Source organism: Chiloscyllium plagiosum, unplaced genomic scaffold (genome assembly GCF_037043375.1).
Source record: "Chiloscyllium plagiosum isolate Xiang-an unplaced genomic scaffold, Cpla_swu_hap1 HiC_scaffold_2, whole genome shotgun sequence".
In the NCBI taxonomy this organism is placed as follows: Eukaryota; Metazoa; Chordata; class Chondrichthyes; order Orectolobiformes; family Hemiscylliidae; genus Chiloscyllium; species Chiloscyllium plagiosum.
Window position 1 is genome coordinate 12,584,158 of NW_028270140.1, and position 19,813 is coordinate 12,603,970.

The window sequence follows — 19,813 nt, forward strand, 5'->3', positions numbered from 1 at the left end:
TTAAAATGTACAGTTCAAGCAGCAAGCATGGAAATATGCAATTGCACAATGAAGGATGCTTTCCAATGGTGAAACTACCACAATCACCATGCACCCCTTCTCACTATCAGCTGACAAGGCTATGGCAATGAAAGAGCTAGAAAAATAGTCTTCTCCTCGTCAAACAAGGAGGTTTTGCATTCAAAGCAAATCACAGAATCTCTATAGTGTGGAAGAAGGCCATTCAGCCCAATGAGACCACATCAACCCTCCAAAGAGCATAATACCCAGACACAACCCTCCTACCCTATCCCTGTAACCCTGCATTTCCTATGGCTAACCCACCTAGCCTGCACACTTTGGGAAATTTAGCATGGCCAATCCACCTAACATGCACATCTTTGGACTGTGGGAGGAAACCAGTGCACCAGCCAGAAGCCACATAGACATGGGGAGAATGTGTAAACTCCACACAGTCACCCGAGTCTGGAATCAAACCTGGGCACTTGGAGCTGTGATGCAGTAATGCTAACCATTGAGTCACCATGCCATTCTGGATTGTATCCAAGACTTCCCTACCCAGTTCTGTTTCCATTAACAAACCATACGAGCACAAAAGGGGCTGAAGTGTTCTTCAAAATTAAATTGACCTTTTGTTTGCACTGAAGTTCTGGCCGCCATTTTCTTTCCCCACCTGATTCCATTCAGTTCCATTTCAAGACCACCAAATCTAACTATTTACTACATTTAATTTTCAATAAAAATTATTTCACTCTTTATTCAGGTATGTTTGAATGGAGATCATCTTAATAAGTTACTCCTGATGTTTAATTTTATCATTCCTTGACAACGCATGACTGAAAGCAAACAATACCGGCTGAGTCCAGAAAAGCCCTCAGGATTGAGAAAGAAAATGACACCATGCACTTCCATTGAAATGAGTTTGGAACCTTGGAAGCAGCTATAATACTCACTAATGCTCTGCAGCATTTGGGGGTGGGGGGCATTAAGCTCATTTAAATAGGGATTGGCAATTCTGCAGTACAACTTTCCATGCAAAATGAGAATGCTGGTGGTTCAAAGAAAAAGAAAGAATAATTTGTATTTTGGAATGCAGGAAAAAATGGCAACTGCTTTATTTACAGCAAGTCTCCCCAAATGGCAAAGAGATAAAATGTCCAGATCATAACTCAAAGTTTCCTCAGATCTTCTTGCATTTTCCAACAATGGACGCAACTGATCAGGAAAACCATGGAGAAATTCCATCTGGATTTAGGGATGTTGGTTGAACTCTGAAATTAGAATGTAGCCTCTAATATGTGTATCCGTGCTCAAATTATCAACAACAGGAAAGTTAAAAACCTAATCTGTGTTTTGTCAGCTATCAGGTAGCAGCACTCGCTTGTGACATTGTGTTCCACATTTTAAAACAAACTGCTACGAGGATTTGACAGAGATAACAAGACAGGACGAAGAAGGCTGCACAGACTAGAAAGAGAAGTCTACGGTTCTTGTGCACTGGCATCAAGTCCTGCTGCATCTGCATCAGGCAATGAGGGAGGGGGAGACAGCATGAAAGAAGGTGAGAGAGAGAAAGAAAGAAAGAAAGAAAGGGAAAGAGGGACAGACAGACACAGAGATTAAGAGATCGATTGAGGAACTTACAGGAAGAGAGAAACAACAGAGAGGGATGAAGAGAAAGAGAAAGAAAAAGCAACACAATGATAGGCAGAGAGAAAAGATGGTGGCAAAATGGATTAGTCCGTCTCCTTGGGAGGAAGCAAACAAAAGGCCCTCATGCCATGTGAAGGGAGGTCTTTACACTGGCACTGAACACCAATACTGTCTCACTGGCCAGGCAATAGTCAGTTCAGTGAGCTGACAAAGGTAGGCAGGGTAACATGCCTGCTAGTTTCCATTTCTTTCCATGAGCACCGACATAATCTTTTCTTTATCATGCCAGTGAGAATGTGTGTCACCTTGCAATTCATAGAGCATCAGAGAGCTAGAGGATTGGGGCTTGGGTGACAATGTGTCACCTTCACTGAGCAGGGTCAAGTTCCCTACAACTTCAGAACCTGAAGACCTTCAGAACCTGGAGCGGAAAAGAAGAAATTTTGATAAATCAGATGTCATGCAGACATCTCTGTGGATGTGTAGCAATGACAGATGGGCCTCATGTATCTAGAGCTTATATTCACAGCTACACTCAGGATTATTCTTCCAAATTGCAGAAACAATGAATTTTGTGGCAGAGGCAAAGTATTGTCCTGATGGTAGGAGAAGGTTAAATAGTACTTTGCACACCAGCTTCCATTAATTTAGACTGCTTTTTTGAAGAGCTTTGTGGATCTGGGGATTGTAAGTACACCAGCCGGGACAGAGATCAGTGTGGGCAAAAACCCAAGGCCCAGTGGTGACAGCTGCAATCAACATGCTGCACAGTGATGCTTGCCAAGCAAAGCACAGTATGCTGAAAGAGCTGGATGACTCATATTCACTCTGGAGTTTGTTGTATTAAAAGGTACTGATAATCTACTTTGGTGTCAGCCATGGTTCAGTTGCAACCTTGTCACCTTTTGAGTCAGAAGAATCTGAGTTCAAGCCCATTCCAAAAAAAAAGCAAAAAAGAACAAGCCATCACAAAATCTAATACGGTGGTAATGCTGCACTGTCAGAGGTGCTAAATTTATCATAGAAATCCTACATGCCATTCAGCCCATCAAGTCCAAAGCACATCGTACCCAGACCCACCCCTCATATATAACTGCATTTCCCATGGCCAATCCACCTGACCTGCACATCTTTGGACTGTGGGAGGAAACCAGAGCACCCGGAGGAAACCTGTGCAGACGCATGCAGAATGTACACTGACAGTCACCTAAGGCTGGAATCAAACCCAGGTCCCTGGCGCTGTGAGGCAGTAGTGTTAACAATTGAACCACCGTGTTGTCCATTTAAAATCAGACACAAAGATTATACTTTCTTATCAATACAAAGAGTCCACACCACAATTTTAAAGAGCAAAGTCCGAGACATAAATTATGAAACAATATCACTACAAACAGATGAATTTATCTTTCTCGCATCGTAGTTGTACATTAATTGGCTGCTCTTTTTCTTACTTTACAATAGTAACTATGCGACAGAATTACTTCATTAATTGTCAAGTATTTAGAAGATACTGAGTTCATGAAATATTAAGTGTTATGACCAAGGTGGAAGGATGCACTGTTTCCTTTTCTGGTCCCACTCCTCCACACCATAACAAAGTTTACATGGGATCCAGGTTAGTGATTTTGTCAATTCTATGGTTCTCAGGCTGTATCAGGTTCAGTGTTAAGAACAAATCAGTCAGGTTACTTTAGCCAACCAGTAATTAGTTCAATAGAAACACAAGATTATTCAAGCAAAAATACAAAGATTATTGACAATATTTGAATAATGCATTTATACCCTTTCAAAAATGAACACACACATCTTAGGATTTTCATTCTATAGAAAGATGGAGGGAAGGAAGACCATTTTATCCATGAAAAAGACTTGCATTGTTCCTTGATACTCTTTGCAACGTTCAGTGTCCTCTGAATGATAATTGCTGTTTTGGAGCGACTTCCCTTTCAGAGATCAATGTGCAAAAAAGTCAAGTATTGAATGCTGTCACATGACCACAGGCTCTATGCACCATTGCACTCAAAACATAGGCTGTGTCTGGGAATTATTCTGCACTATTAAATATGTTGGTTTTGTTGTAAATTGCAAAAATGTATGTCTGATATGCTGAAGTAAACTGAGACACTAGTCAAGAGGATAGATGGTATATGATTTTGGCAATGCATGGAATCGGTGGGCCTTTATAAGATGTGATATGTTTTCCTGTAGGAATGCCATTTGCTGGGGTACATGTCAGTCAGAATGAGTAGTGGTACCTCCTAGGTCTATTGTAGCTTTTATTATGTGTAATCCTGCCTTTTCATTACATGATATTAATGGTCGTTAAAGCTTCTAATTGCCTTATACCACTGATACGTTGTATGAGGTTAATAATACAGAAAGCTTGCTCATCTTCTGAAATTCACCTTTTGATTGATTGATTGACTCTAACGTTTGTGTGCTTGTGCAACTTGGACGTTGAAACTGTACAAATCGTATCAGGCTACAGCTAAGGAAGAACAAACTGTACGGTCCCTCCTGATCTTATCGGCAGTGCTAATGTCTTTTTAACACACCAGTGCCCTCTCAAAGTTCACTCCAGTGGAAGTGCGTGTCTTACAGCTCTGCTGTTGTTTGGGGTATTCCTATTGGCATCAATATCAATGAAAGCGGGGAATAGAATATATCTTCACAAAGCCATACATTCAGATGATTATTTTCTTCCTAAAGCTCAAGATGGCCCAACTCAGGTCAACAACCCTCTTTGGAGGGTCAGTGTGGACTTGATGGGCCAAATGGATTACTCCAAATTCCAGCAAAACATTATGTTATGTCTCACTGACATAATACACTGGAAATCAAGATCTGCTCTTCTCAAAGTTGTCACAAAAGTTCAAAAAGTAATATCGAGATCACCTACAGCTCCATGGGATGATTCTGAGTCAGATGATGATGACTGGTGGTGCTCACGGATGAGGTGACAGTACTATCCTTGTGCCATCTTGGTGGAACGCATTCTTCTAATATGTATCTCTTCCCTATAAGTTCCCATTAGGGCTTAAGCTGCTGTATAATCAAAGTGCAAGGAATAATACCGTCTGCAGTCTATCCTTCTTAAATGCTGCCTGACTTTACATTCTGCCATCTTGTGCCCTTCCTGTGTGATAATGGCAGATTGGGATTTGCCTGCAGGCATTGAATCATTCCCACGCCCAAGGATGTAGACAGTAATAACCTGGGGTGTGTCTCAGTCCCACAGCAGTGAGAAATAAATCAAGCATGGACAAGAGGAAATCAAACAATTTCCTGTCAAGTCCATTTTGAACTGCAGCAATCAGTATGCATGTTTCTTTATTCCTTTCACTCCAAACCTTACCAGGTTAGTGCTTGTACAACATTTCTGCTCCAAGACCGGACTCCAGGTGGAATAAATTTAAATACAAAGTGACACAAAAGTAATGAACTGCAATGAAGAGGACTAGACACTCAATCTATCCATTTGTTATACCTTATGCCCACCCAAAATCCATGGGTGGAAACAAATGAAAATATCTGGGACTGGGAATTGAGGCCAATAGGGGAACTCAATTAAGCAAAATATCAACTTCCTGATGACAGGATGAAAGTTGGTTATTAAGTTGGCAGCAAATCGAGTGGATCATGCTTCCTGATAGCAACTGCCACAATCTTATTTTTTAAGTATGTTAGTAGTCTTGCATGTTTATTAAAACACTTTGTCAGATTAAATTCTATCTTTTGGTATGAAGCCTGCATGGATTCAAGACTGATTAAAGATGGTGGGCAGAAGGTGAGGTAATCTTCCTGAAGGAATTGACCTGAGTAGGGGCTAGATTTTCTTGTATTGATAGCCTTGTTGAACCAGAAAAGAGGAAGTCCTGATGCATTCAAATTGGTGGCAGCTGTAACATTAGTGAAAGCTAGGGACTATTTTCCCTGCAGAGGAGAGGACTGAGAGAGGATTAGAGAGAGGTTTTCAAAATCATGAGGGAACTGGACAGAGTTGGTAGGGAGAAACTGTTTCCACTCATCAATGGATCGAGAACTAAAGAGCACAGTTTAAAGTTTTTTGCAAAAGAAGAAAACTCGAGGTGAGAAAATTCTTTTTCACACAGTGTGTAAATAGAGTGTGGAATGCCCTGTCTGAAAATGTGGTGAAGGCAAGTTCAGTTGAGGCATTCAAGAGGGCTTTGAATTATTATTTAAAGAGAAACAGTGTTAAAATGTACCAGGAAAAGGCAGGAGATTGGCAACAAGTTAAAATGCTCAGAAAGGCAGTGCAGACATGATGGTTGAATGGCCTCCTTCTGCAACAACAATGTTCGGATTTTGTGAAAGGGGAACGGGGCTTGGCTGAGTGAGGAGGGAGCAAGTTGATAGCTGTACAAGGGCATTTTTTAATGGGCTTGTGTGGAATTGTGAGCATAAGTTAGTCATTAAAAATTAAGTTAATTATAAATGTATTCATTCATGGGTTGTTGACATTGCTAACTAAGTCAATAATTATTGGCCATCTATAAGCTCCTTGGAGATGTTGGTCATGAGCTATTATCTTGAACTGCTGCAGAGCTTGGGATGTAAGTACATCCACTGCTGTTAGGAAAGGATTTTCAGGATTTTGATCCTGTGACAGTGAAGGAACAGTGACATATTTCCAAGTTAAGATGTTGTGTGACTTCAATGAGAGCTTGCCTTTAGTAATTCTCCCTTGTATCTGCTACCATTATCTTTCTTGGTGGTAATGTTTGTTGGTTTGAAAGGTGCAGTCGGAGGAGCCTTGCTGAGTTACTCAGTGCACCTGGTAGATCGTACATGCTGTTGCTGCTGCCATTATACCTTACTGTTGAAGGCAGCGAATGTGGAAGACGGTGGATGAGCTCGCAAACTTGTGAGGAGTTGTATACTGGATAATGTTAAGCTTTTTCACTGCAATTGGATTTGGACCCATGCAGACAAGTGGAGAGTATTCCATCACACTCCTAACTTGTGCCTTATAGATGATAATCAGACAGAAAGTGAGCTACTTTTACTGCCTCTTACAATGCCTGCACTCTACATTTCTTGTTTAACCTGGTACACTGAGTGTAACTTTAAGAACTTTGTAACGCCACAGAAACAGCTGCCATCTCAAGTGCTGACATTGGCTGTGGGGGTTTTAATGGGCCGATGCGTTACTTAATTGGATTGACAAATTATAGAATCCCAACAGTGTGGAAACAGGCCATCCAAACCATCGAGTCCACACCAACCCTCCAAAGAGCATCCCATCCTGACCCACACCTTACCCTATTCCTGTAACTGTGTCTGGCTAACCCACCTAACCTGCAATCCCTGGGCTCTATGGGCAATTTAGCACGGCCAATCCACCTAATGTGTATATCTTTGGACTATGGGAGGAAACTGGAGCACTCAGAGGAAACCCATGCAGACACAGGGAGAATATGCAAACTCCATACAGATAATTGCCTGGGTTTGGAATCAAATGCAGGTCCCCAGAATTGTGAGGCAGCAGTGCTAACCACTGAGCCACTGTGCTTCCCACTGTGAAGGAGATTACTACTGATTCAATTTATCAGATGAGATGTAACCATAAAATATTTATCCTGATTTTAGATTCAAGAAACATTGTGAAATTAAGTTAAAAATCACACAACATTTAATTGGAAGCACACTAGCTTTCGGAGTGCTTCCAATTAAACCTGTTGGACTATAACCTGGTGTTGTGAGATTTTTAACTTTGTCCACTCCAGTCTAACACCGGCATCTCCAAGTTGTGGAATTAAATATCTGAATGTTTCAATTTGAGGAAAACAAGATTATTGTGAGGATAAAATAATCTCTTTTCAATCCCAAGTACTTTTGAAGACAGTACAGAAAAAGTAATGACATAAAATAATGATGTAATATCGGAAACACAATATTCAAGTGCACACAGCAAGATCCCACAAAGAGCAATCGATAAATAACCAGATAATCTGTCCACAATGGCACTGGCTGAGAATAATATGTTGGAGAACTACACTGGACCTCTTCAAAAATTGATAATAGATATTTTAATCTTCCAAACAAGTTAGTGGGGTATTAGCTTAACATCTGTTCTAAAAGACAATACTCATGGTAATGCAGCATTCCGTAAGTACTGAATGAAAGTGTCAGCCAAGATCATGTGCATAATTCCTAATGAAATAAAATATCATGAGTCTCAAAACATTTTTCTTTTAATGTGATGTGAAATAAGACATTTCATGTTTTTCTCCAAGTTTAACCAATTGACAAAATAAATAAATGTGTGATTTTGTCTTATTATTAATTCAGAGTAGAATGTCATTTTTCCTCTTTCATGATTAAGCCTTGTTTTTGCTATCAGCATCCTGTCAATTTAAACTGTTTGTATATTTCATACCACACTCAGTAAAACCTCCCAGATTTGACAATGAACAGTTCTGTAACACATTGAGGCTGTGGGTTTTAGAAAATGTTACTTAAATATTTCCCCACAATTCTGTCAGACTGCCTCCACCAAAAATAGAACTTAAATGGCCCAAACTTATTTAAGTGAGGATGATTCACTAGAACAGAAACAAAAATCTCAGCTCTCCATCAAAGATATTTCTTTTTGCTTTTCAGTTTTGAAGTTAGAGGGAATGGTATTTAAGTCAACAAGTCTCCAGACCTGAATTCACAGCAACTCTCTCTAAAGCTCACCTCCTATGCTGTAGAGGTAAGCAAGAATTGAAACTGGAGACTGTCATTAATTTTTAAAATATTGATATTTTATTATGCAAAAAACAGAAAGGTTTGTACACTGGTGGAGCTCAATGTTGTAAAAATTAGACCTTCTTTCCAGACTCCAAACAGGGAACAAAAAGTTAAACTCCACAGCCAGTTATTGCTTGCATTACAAACACTGTCATATTGATTTATATAGCTTTGTAAATGTTCAGATCCATCACCTAAAACAGGTTCTGGGTTCATGACACACATTAATTAGATTCCTAGAGCCTATTCCCTCTGGGCAACATACTTCCAATATGCGGAATAAGTGTTTGGATTGTTCTGTTCAGAATTCCTGAGTACAGTACAAAATGGCTAAGTTGAATTATTATGCATTTTGCCCACAAGGACTCTACATATCAAAGCTTACTCAAGATAAAGAGCTTACCCCTCCTGAACTTGAATGTGCGCCCACCCCACATATTCAAATGACCCACTCATTGGAATCTAGGCTCATCCATACAAACGGACTGAGAGCTGATCCACAATTTCCACCAATAACACAATCCTTCATGAACTTTGGAGAATGTTTTGGGAGATCAGTTGATATTGAGAAGCTCAATTTATTTATTGAATGTTGGCCATCACTTGTTAAACTGGAGTCAAGAATAGCATAATCAAATCCAACATGTCCCAAGTATTGGCTCAGCATTATCTCCGTGAAAGTTCTAGAAAGGTATGTTGACATGTTGATGCATAATTTTTACTTATTAATAGAATTTGGCAATCCACTGAGTGGCCAAGAGATCAGTTAGAAACAATGGGATTTAATGTTATGGTTTAGTACTGCCAGCTCAGAGTTTCCTCTAATAAAGGTCATCCATCAGGGTTTTGGATACGGAGACGTGTGTATCTAATCCATGTCCTGCCCTTTGTTCTGACAGTGACTTGCATCTCAAATTCTTAATGTGTTTTCTTGTATAAATATGAACATACAAATTAGAACACAAGAAGTACATTTGGCTTCTTTAAAGCTTCTCTGCCATTGAATAAGATCATAGCCAAACTGTTCAGGTTCCAAATTCCACATCCCCATCTATCTTTGGGAGCCTCTGATTCCCTTACCTCACAATCTATCCACCTCCACTAAAAAGTTTCACTGATCCTGCCTCTACTGCTTTCTGAAGCAGACAGTTCCAATGTTGTACACCCACAGAGAACATAATTCCCCTCATCTTTGTCTTAAAGGGTAACCCTTAATTTTAAGTGTTCCTTCGTTCTGAACTCATCCATAGGATTAACCAAACATTCTTTCTGCATCCATCTTGTCAAGTCTGTTCATCATCTTAGAAACTTGAATCAAATCACTTGTTCTTGGAAACACCAGTAAAAACAAGCCCAGACTGTCTAGTCTTTCTTCATACCAGGTATCAACATAGTAAACCTCTGAACCACCTTTTAACATATTTACATAATTTCTTAAATTATGAGACCAAAACTGCATCGTATCTGAGATTTGTTGCTGCCCGCCAGTTCAATAATACAATTGACCATGTAGACCTCATTTATTAAAATTATTAATTATAAGTAAGAGAAAGTCTCCATTTATTAAGATTTTGTCTACCATCACAACAACCTTACTCCCACTCCACTTGCATGTGTTCTGTAAGTCTCTTCATCCTATCCACAAATGACCAAATCTCTGATTTTTTTCACCCATTGTCTATTGTTGCACTGCTTTCCTGTTCTATTTTGTTTTGTTACTTTAAACACAGACATCAATTGCAAAAACCAAAGAATCAGATCTTTGTCTTAAACAAGCTCATGTTACACATTTCAACACAATTACTCAGTCAAATCTACCATTCCAAATGATTATTTGGCTCTTTTTTTGGTGTGATACCAGTCACTGCAATAAATTAGATACAGTGCTTCATAATTTCAGCATGACTATACAAATGAGAGGTTTGTTTAAAATACTTATCTCAACCGTACCTTTGATCGCTATATTCCACGCATGCTAATATGAAATTGCATTCAATCAAAAGACAAAATGTAGACATCAGATAACATGCAGCCATTCTGTACACTACTGTCTCCCAAAGATTCAGTTACTATGATTATCCATTTCATTCAAGCTCTTCAATCAAATTATTATTTTAAACAGTGGTCAAGCCAACATGTTTCAGAATGTTAAGGCACAGATGAGAGACCTTCCTTTTACGAGATCTATTCAAAAATTGCTTCTGTTAATCAGAACAATATGGTGTTTTAAACACATCCTAGACTGATGCCACAAACATACTGATCCCACGAACAATGTGCATGGGCAATCCCACATTCACCTCTGACAGGATAGTATTTTCAGAACAGCACCTGGTGCTTTCATTAGTGATGTTACTATAAAATGCAGTCTTTCATTCCACAGATTGTTCCATTGAGAGTTTTCAATTTAGTTCAGACAGTCAAACAGTTAGACCTCAGGACCTTTAGTGTTTGGGCTTTACTTTCTCTCAATGGATATGGAGTTGTCAGTCAGCTGCATGTTGCTGTTGACAGCAGTGTATCAGGATTGACACATAGTTAGGCCAATTCTCAGGTTTCATTCATACGTGTGCAAAAAACGTTGCTGAATTAGGATGTTGTGAAACTTGAAAGGGTTCAGAAAAGATTTACAAGGATGTTGCCAGAATTGGAGGGTTTGAGATACAGTGAGAGGCTGAATAGGCTGCGGCTGTTTTCCCTGGAGAGTTGGAGGCTGAGGGGTGGCCTTATAAAGATTTATAAAATATGAGGGGTATGGCTAGGGTAAATAGACAGAGTCTCTTCCCTGAGGTGGGGGACTCCAGAACTAGAATGCATAGGTTCAGGGTGAAGTGGGGCAAAATTTAAAAGGGACCTAAGGGGTAACTTTTTCACACAAAGGGTGGTACGTGTATGGAGTGAGCTGCCAGAGGAAGTGGTGGAGGCTGGTACAATTACAACATTTAAAAGGCATCTGGATGGGTATATGAATAGGAAGAGTTTGGAGAGATATAGGCCAAGTGCTGGCAAATGGGACTAGATTAATTTAGGGTATCTGGTCAGCATGGATGAGTTGAACCAAAGGGTCTGTTTCTGTGCTGTACATCCATATGACTCAATGACTGTAAGTTCATTTGTATCCAGAAATTGTTCTACTGAAGATTCATCCAGTAGGTCATGTTTTGAAAGATATTAATTGTCAAACAAAAGTTGGCACGTTGAATTGTGCTGTCCATTTTTCCATTGGCCAGGGCATTGAATATAAAAGTTGGTGAGTTATGTTACAGATGTATAAAGCTTTAGTTAGGCCAAATTCGCAATATTGCATGCAGTTCTAGTCGCCACACTACCAGAAGGACGTGGAAGCATTAGAGAGAGTACAGAGAGCGTTTACCAGGATGTTACCAGGTTTGGAGGGTTTTAGTTATGAGGAGAGGCTGAATAAACTCAGACGTTCTCATGGGAAAGATGGAGGCTAAGGGGCAACATGACAGAGGTCTACAGAATTATGAGAGGCATAGATAGAGTGGAGAGTCAGAGTCTTCACTCTTCTTCCCAGGGTGGAAAGGTCAACTGCAAGAAGGCACAGATTTGAAGTGATGGGGGAAAGTTTAGGGGAGAAGTGCAGGGAAAACTTTTCACACAGAGGGCGGTGGGTGCCTGTGGAGGTGGTGCAAGCAACCGCACTACCAACATGTAGACACATGATTGGAAGGGATAGAAACTACGTTTAGCCAGTAAGTAGCACGTCTAAGTGAAGATTAGGAATCAGCACAGGCTTGGTGGGCCAAATAACCTGTTCCTGTGCTGTATTGTGTTGTATATAATAGAGCAATAAGCAGACATTCATCTTTGTCTGATTGTTAAAACGATAAATGCTTTTGTACAGCTGTACCTCTCAACCCCACAAATGTTTCATGTATTGATTTCACACATTATTACTTACATTTTGAGGTTGAGTACATAAGTGGAGCAGCATGTATGATCTCCCTCATTCTTTGAATATCTGCATTTAGGGCTTCCATCTATGCACTACTTTTCAGATTAGTGTTACTGCATAAATTTCTGTTAATGTCCCAGTCTCTTGCTTCAAGTGTCTCAGTGATGTCTCTTCCAGTCAAATAACAGGACATTAGCCAGAACACAGCTCTGTTTGCAGCAAAATGGGAAGGATCATCTGATCTTCCAACTAAGAGAAAGTGAGGACTGCAGATGCTGGAGACCAGAGTTGAGAGTGTGGTACCTGATGAAGAGCTTTTGCCCGAAACGTTGATTCTCCTGCTCCTCGGATGTTGCCTGACCTGCTGTGCTTTTCCAGCACCACACTTTCGGCTCTGAATTCCCACTCAATTTGCCATGTGATTCACTCATTTTGGTTAAACATCAATCCTATTTTGATTGATCAACCAACTTGACTTTCAGCAAAGCATACTTAATTTTTAAACTATGTTTAAAATACAGACTAAATAAAAATAAAAGAAGAGAATTGGCTTAACTGAAACCCTATTGAAATGCTTAACAACCAATGTGTATTTTAACTGCTGATAATTAACTCTTCCAATATAGTAACATCCTATAAACACACCCTTGGCAAAGAGGCAAATTCAGTAAAAAAGATTGTCTCACATGAATTCTAGCAGCAGGAAAAGAACCCCAGCTTTTAGCTGTAAAGAGAGAGGAATAAGAGTTTCCATGTCTAGCTTCAAGACCCCAGCAACTACAGAAATCCAGAACTAAAATCCTGGTTCTGTGGGAGCTTAACCCACACCCATTCAGGGTGCTTCTATTGTTCCAACTTTAAAAACAAACCGGAGGGCCCAAAAACTGTTTACATTATTGGCTTAGAGCAGACTGCTTGTTGCCTCTGTCTCAACCTTTCTTTATTAAAAAAAGGGACAAAATACACCTCTTGAAGCCATAGCAATGTCACAAAATGAATATTAGTGTTGCATTTACCTTCCTAACTATACCTGCACATTAACCTGAATAAGAACTCTCAAGTCCATTGGGCTTCAGATTTCTGAAACATTTCTCCACTTAGAAAATAGCCTACGCCTCTGCTCTTCTGCTGAAAATACATAAGCTCATACTTTCCCACATTGTAATCCATCTGTCACTTCTTTGCCCACTCTCTTAGCCTATCCAACCCTTTGTAGTCTCCCTGCCTCCTGAATACTACCTGCCCCCCCACTAACTTTGTATCATCTGCAAACTTAGCAACAATACCCTCAGTTTCTTTGCCCAGATCATTAATGCACAATGTGAATAGTTGTGATCCCAACACTGACCCCTGTAGAACTCCATTAGTCATTGGCTGCTATCCTGAAAAAGCCCCTTTTCCCTATACTCTGCCTTCTGCCAGTCAGCCAATCCTCTATCCATGCCATGCTCTTAACACCAGGGGCTCTTATCTTAAAGCAGTCTCCTGGGTGGCAACTTTCAGAAAATCCAAATAGATCATGTCCACTAGCTCTTCTTTGTCCAACTTATTTGTTTGTTCCTCAAAAGAATTCTAACAGATTTGTAGGCATTATCTCCCTTGATGAAGCTATGCTAGCTCAGCCCTATTGTATGATGTACTTCCAAGTACTCCGCAAACCCATCCTTAATAATGGACTCTAAAATCTTAACAACAACTGAGGTCTGGCCAAACAGCCTATAGATCCTGTCTTCTGCCTTCTTCTCTGAAGTATTTGCCAATTTCCAGTCCTCTGGGACCCTAAATGACTCCAGTGATTCCATCAATACCTCTACAATCTCCTCAGCTATCTCCTTCAGAACTTTACGGATGTAGCCCATCTGATCCAGGTAATTTATCCATCTTTAGACCTTTTAGTTTCCCTACCACCTTCTTCTTAGTGATGGCCACAACACAATTATTTTCCGTCAATCAAGAAAGTCAACCATGCACACCCGAGGACTGTATTTCTGTACCAACCAGTATCCTAAGAGATCTTTTTAGTTTTGCTTTCTCTAATTCAGATGTTTTGGTCATATGAAGTGTGTCATAATATATCCAAACAGACTGATTAAAATAAATGTGCCCTTGTACTCTGTACATTTGCAACTTCAAAAGAATATTGCAATAATAATTCCTTGTTATTTATTCATTTCTTTTCACCACCAGATTTTCTTCTTCTCTGAGTAAATGAACTTGTCATGAACACTGTTCATCGGCAGCCTCAAATCCAAGTTCGTAAAGACAAGTGTCTTTCCAGGTACTGTACTGAGATTCTGCTAACAAGGATATTTTCTCCTTTTCTCATCCTTGCTATGAAAACTCCCTTCTCAGTAATTGTACAATTCCTTTGTACCGAAATGTGATCAATGAATAAAAATGTTTTTTCAGCTTAGCCACAGCATATTGATTTGAAGGTACTGATGTTTGTTGGGAGAATGCTTGTGATTAACAATGAGCAATAAAAATCAAACCTACCTCTTCAAGTCTTTACAGTTATTGCCACTTAAACTGATTTTGCATACAGATCATTATTTTCAAATTTTATCATGACTGTTGTGATGAGAGGATTAATGCCGAGGAATGTCATAAACACCACGATATGTGATGGATTTGTGCGTAGACTGAATATGTGATCCTCCTCGAAGTCTCTATCATAATGTTTGTTGTATCAGTGCAACCTCTAATTGCTAACATGCGATAAGCTACGCCTTGTTAAGTGCAAGAGACTATTTTACATTGATCAGGAAGTGATTTTCCTCTTCCACACTAAGACCAAGCAGGCTCTATAGTTTCCTGCATTTAAAAAGGGTGGCTACTCTAACATTCATCAGGCTGTGTGGTGAGCTGGCATGCCCATTCAACAAAAACTGTATCAGGTGAGAAGCGCCAGACATTAAATGCGCTGAATTTCGGCAGCCCCCTTGGGTCCAGATGGTGGCTTCAAAACAGGGTGCTGTAACTGTGAGGAATTCAACTGGCTGACAGCAATCACACAGGTGGGAGCCACTTTGCAGTAGAAGCACGGGGACAATCTTATCACAACACAGAGGGTGACAGTGAAGTTCCATGCAGTGTGAGAAGGTAAGAACACTGATGCTAACTTTGAAAGCAGATCCTGTAAAACAAATAGCCTCATCTATGATTGCTCCACTGCTGCTGCTGGAATCCCCTGTGCCCTGCTACGAAAACCACAATACCTAAGCTGCAGACCAGAGGTACCTGGGACCATGTCACTGGAGATACACCAGGTGTATCCTCCTCCTGGTGTAATGTAACAGCAGGAGGTTCTCCTTACAAAGGGCAACATCAAGAGAGCCTCCTGCCTGACTGAATAAACCTTGACAGAGTTCACAGAGACATAAAGGAGCCAGGGAGCAAGCTGCGAAACTGGGTCCAGTGTCATAACAGGGTCAATAACTTCCTTTGAACTGCCAAGTTAAATCAGCCAGAACTCTGGGAAAAGTAGGTGGATATGCAGGAAAGAACATGAATATATTCTGGGCACACTGCACAGGCTGAGGCAGAAGGAGGTCATTGTCGTCCAAGGTTGTAGCTACCAATAGGAAACCTGATTGCAGCATAGGAAGTGACTTTAGGTCTCATGACGCTCAGTGTGCTGTGGGTGTTACTCCAACATGGCATGCAGCAATCTCACCCCGCTCTATGTATGAGATACAGAGGCATATAAACAGTTCTCATTTGCATAGAGGAAAGCCACTATCCTGGTTTAAGTAGCAGAGTTGCCAAAACCTGCCTCACATCATCTCTGACCACAATTATATGCAGTATCAAGAGTAATTTATGGTTACCTCTCAAGGACAGGCAGGAGTCTGTCTGAGTTCATCCCTCCACCTCCCTTGTGAGCAGGTGTGAAGGAGTATTGAAGACCACCGCAGAGCCATCAGAAGGCATGCTAATGGATACTGCTGGGTTACATGTAAAGGCTAACAGTATCATGAGAAGCAGGAGAAGTCACACAGTCACATACTCATACAGTGCAGAAAAGGCCCTTCAGCTACCACTGAAAATGTGCTAATCCTGATTTCCTGTACTTGGCTCATACCCTTGAATGTTATGACATTTCAAGTGCTCATCAACGTATTTTTTGAAGGTTGTAAGGTTTCCACTAGCTCCACTACCTTCCCAGGCGGTGCATTGATGGTTAGAAAGGGGCCACAACACCCAGGAGAGATAGAACACTGGCGATCAGAGAGCAGACCACAGCAGAGAAGGAGGCACTCCAAGAATGGCTGTCCATTGTAGACAAAGGGATTGTAGTGGTTAAAAACAATGACTGCAGATGCTGGAAACCAGATTCTGGATCAGTGGTGCTGGAAGAGCACAGCAGTTCAGGCAGCATCCAAGGAGCAGCGAAATCGACGTTTCGGGCAAAAGCCCTTCATCAGGAATAAAGGCAGAGAGCCTGAAGTGTGGAGAGATAAGCTCGAGGAGGGTGGGGGTGGGGAGAAAGTAGCATAGAGTATAATAGGTGAAGAGCTTCAGGGCAGAGGGATTGTAGTGTCTACCTAAGAGAGTGAAGAACATTGTATTCACCTGTCCGTTATTAGCCTTTAGAATGGCTAATAATGGGCAAGTGAATGGCTTTGAAATAATATATCGAAACCTATTAGAATAATGTCTCAAAGTTTGCAGATGATACCAAACTGGGTGGGAGGCTGAACTGTGACGAGGATGCAGAGATCCTTCAGCATGATCTGGATAGGTTGGGGGAGTGGGCAAATCAATAGCAGATGCAGTACAATTTGGATAAATGTGAGGTTATTCACTTTGGAAGCAAAAACAAGAAGGCAGATTACTATCTGAATGGCTGTAAATTGGTAGAGGGAGTGTGCAACAGGACCTAGGTGTCCTTCTGCACCAGTTGCTGAAGATAGGTATGAAGATGCAGCAGGCGGTAAAGAAGGCAAATGGTATGTTGACATTTATTGCAAGTTTCGAGCACAGGAACAGAGATATGTTGTTGCAGTTACACAGTGCCTTGATGAGGCCACACCTAGAATATTGTGTACAGTTTTGGTCTCGTTTTCTGAGGAAGGATGTTCTTGCTCTCTCTCTCTCTCTCTCTCGCGTGCAGCGAAGGTTTGTCAGGCTGATTCTGGGGATGGCGAGACTAACATTTGAGGAAGGATTTGACTTGGTTAGGATTGTTTTCACTGAAGTTCAGATGAAGTGGGGGGGGGGGATCTCAGAGACTTATAAAATACTAACAGTACTGGACAGGGTTAGATACAGGGAGGATGTTCCTGATGGTGGGTGGGTGCAGAATTAGGAGTCACAGTCAGGGTAGACCATTTAGGACGGAGATGAGGAGACATTTCTTCTTCCAAAGAGTGGTGAGCCTGTGGAATTCATTACCACGGAAGTAGTTGATGTCAAAACATTGAATATATTCAAGGTGCGGCTAGGTGTAGCACTTGGGGCAAATGGAATCAAAAGTCATGCAGACAAAGGAGGATTAGGCTATTGAATTGGACAATCAGCCATGATCGTGATGAATGTCAGTTTTGAAGGACCAAATGGCCTTCTCTTGTGCCTATCTTCTATGTTTCTATAGAATACAAGGTCAGCATGGGCAAGCCATCCCAAAATATCTGCATTTTCGCAATCAAATTATGGCAATTCAAGGGGAAAACTGTCTGCTATAGCCACAGGGATCCCTCAGAGGGTGCACTGTTCCTTCATTGCCCAGCATCTGGTGAGCATCTAGCATTCGCACTAGAAATTAAGAAAGCATATGGTGTATTGGCTTTCGTTAACAGGGGAATCGGATTTAAGAGTGCAAGGTTCTGCTACAGCTCCAGAAGTCCCTGGTGAGACCACACTTGGAATATTGTGTCCAGTTCTGGTCGTCCTACTATAGAAAAGATACAGAGGCGTTGGAGAAGGTGCAAAGAAGGTTTACCAGGATGCTGCCTGGACTGGAGGACCTGCCTTATGAAGAGAGGTTGACTAAGCTTGGACTTTTCTCTCTGGAGAGAAGGAGGAAGAGAGATGACCTGATCGTGGTATACAAGGTAATGAGAGGCATGGATAGAGTCAATAGCCAGAGACTTTTCCCCAGGGCAGGATTGACTGGCACGAGGGGTCATAGTTTTAAGATATTAGGAGAGAGGTATAGAGGAGACATCAGAGATAGATTCTTTATGCAGAGAGTTGTGAATGCATGGAATGCATTGCCAGTGATGATGGTGGAAGCAGAGTCACTGGGGACATTTAAGTGACTGCTGGACATGCACATGGACAGCAGTGAATTGAGGGGTGCGTAGGTTAGGTCATTTTATTTTAGTTTAGGATTAATCCTCAGCACAACATCGAAGCATCTGTTCTGTGCTGTACATTTCTATGTTCTATCTCTCCTTGATGGATTTTGTGTTCACAAAAATTTGATCATGAACTTGTGATAGCAGCACACACCTATCCATGTAGTTGTCTGAAGTTGTTATAGATAAGGCCACTGACAGTAGGAGAAGGCCAAGGCTGCACTGAGCCCAAAGCTCATGATAAGCCTCTGGGTGTTGAGAGCACAGAAGATGCTGGAGATGTGGGCACTGTGAGAGAAAATCTGGCAGATTTGCCAGAAGCAATGAGCAGACAATGGAGGTCATGTTTCAGGCATGTGAGCATAATATTCAGTCTGTTGAGGCACACTGACAATGTACAGGTGATTTTCACCCCTCTACCTATTAGAAACTGAGCTGCTGGGCATCTAAAATCAACCAGAAAGTTTACTTACAAACATCCCATACCCTTCCCTCAGTTTCAGCACTGATAGTATAAACAATTAACACAAACTGTGTCACTTATTGTTAGTAAAACTGTAACTTCTATCTTTTAAATATCTTTGATTAAAACCTAAAAATATGATTCTCTGCACTTGCAATATTTAATCTTTGGTACGAAAGCTTGGCTGACAATAGTTTCTCATATTACAAAAGTGTTTGCACTTAAATCTTTCATGGTTGTAAAGCATTTCAAGACATTCAGTCATCGTGGGAAGGGTTATTCAAATCCAAGTCTTTTTTATGTTCATACATCATTAAAATGGCATTTAGATTCATTGACTTGTTTGTATCTGCCATGCTACTATAGGAGAGTGAAGTTATTTATTATTTGATCAGAAAACCAGACTGTAAATTGTCAAATATGCATAGCTGTCAGTATACTAGTGCGTCTCTGCTAGAAAATTTACCCTTTCCACAGCTGCCCTCACATGAACTTGCTGTAACATTATTTTGAGAGCATTTTCTGGACACTGATTATTGCAATCCATGCCACATGGTATCAGCTTTGCTACTGATGGAGTCTTCTATGTTCTATCTGACTGTAAAATTGTTGATTAAACTCAAAAATGAAACAATTTGACTTGGGAAGCAAAGCTTTTCCAGTTGAATTTTCACCAGGGACTGAATGGTACAGCAAGTTAATGTGCTATCGTTTCATCTG

General features: G+C 40.8%; 1 protein-coding gene across 2 annotated transcripts in view; it reads left to right on the forward strand.

Annotated features, from left to right (window-relative positions):
- Nucleotides 1–19,813, forward strand: part of rassf6 (Ras association domain family member 6) — a 72,396-nt gene that overhangs the window by 12,296 nt on the left and 40,287 nt on the right. For both annotated transcript variants that reach the window (XM_043719296.2, XM_087994590.1), the window contains exons 2-3: nucleotides 8,278–8,371; nucleotides 14,516–14,606. In XM_043719296.2, the coding sequence (XP_043575231.2) occupies nucleotides 14,548–14,606 (59 nt within the window). In that variant the 5' untranslated portion in view covers nucleotides 8,278–8,371; nucleotides 14,516–14,547. The remainder of the gene's footprint in view (nucleotides 1–8,277; nucleotides 8,372–14,515; nucleotides 14,607–19,813) is intronic.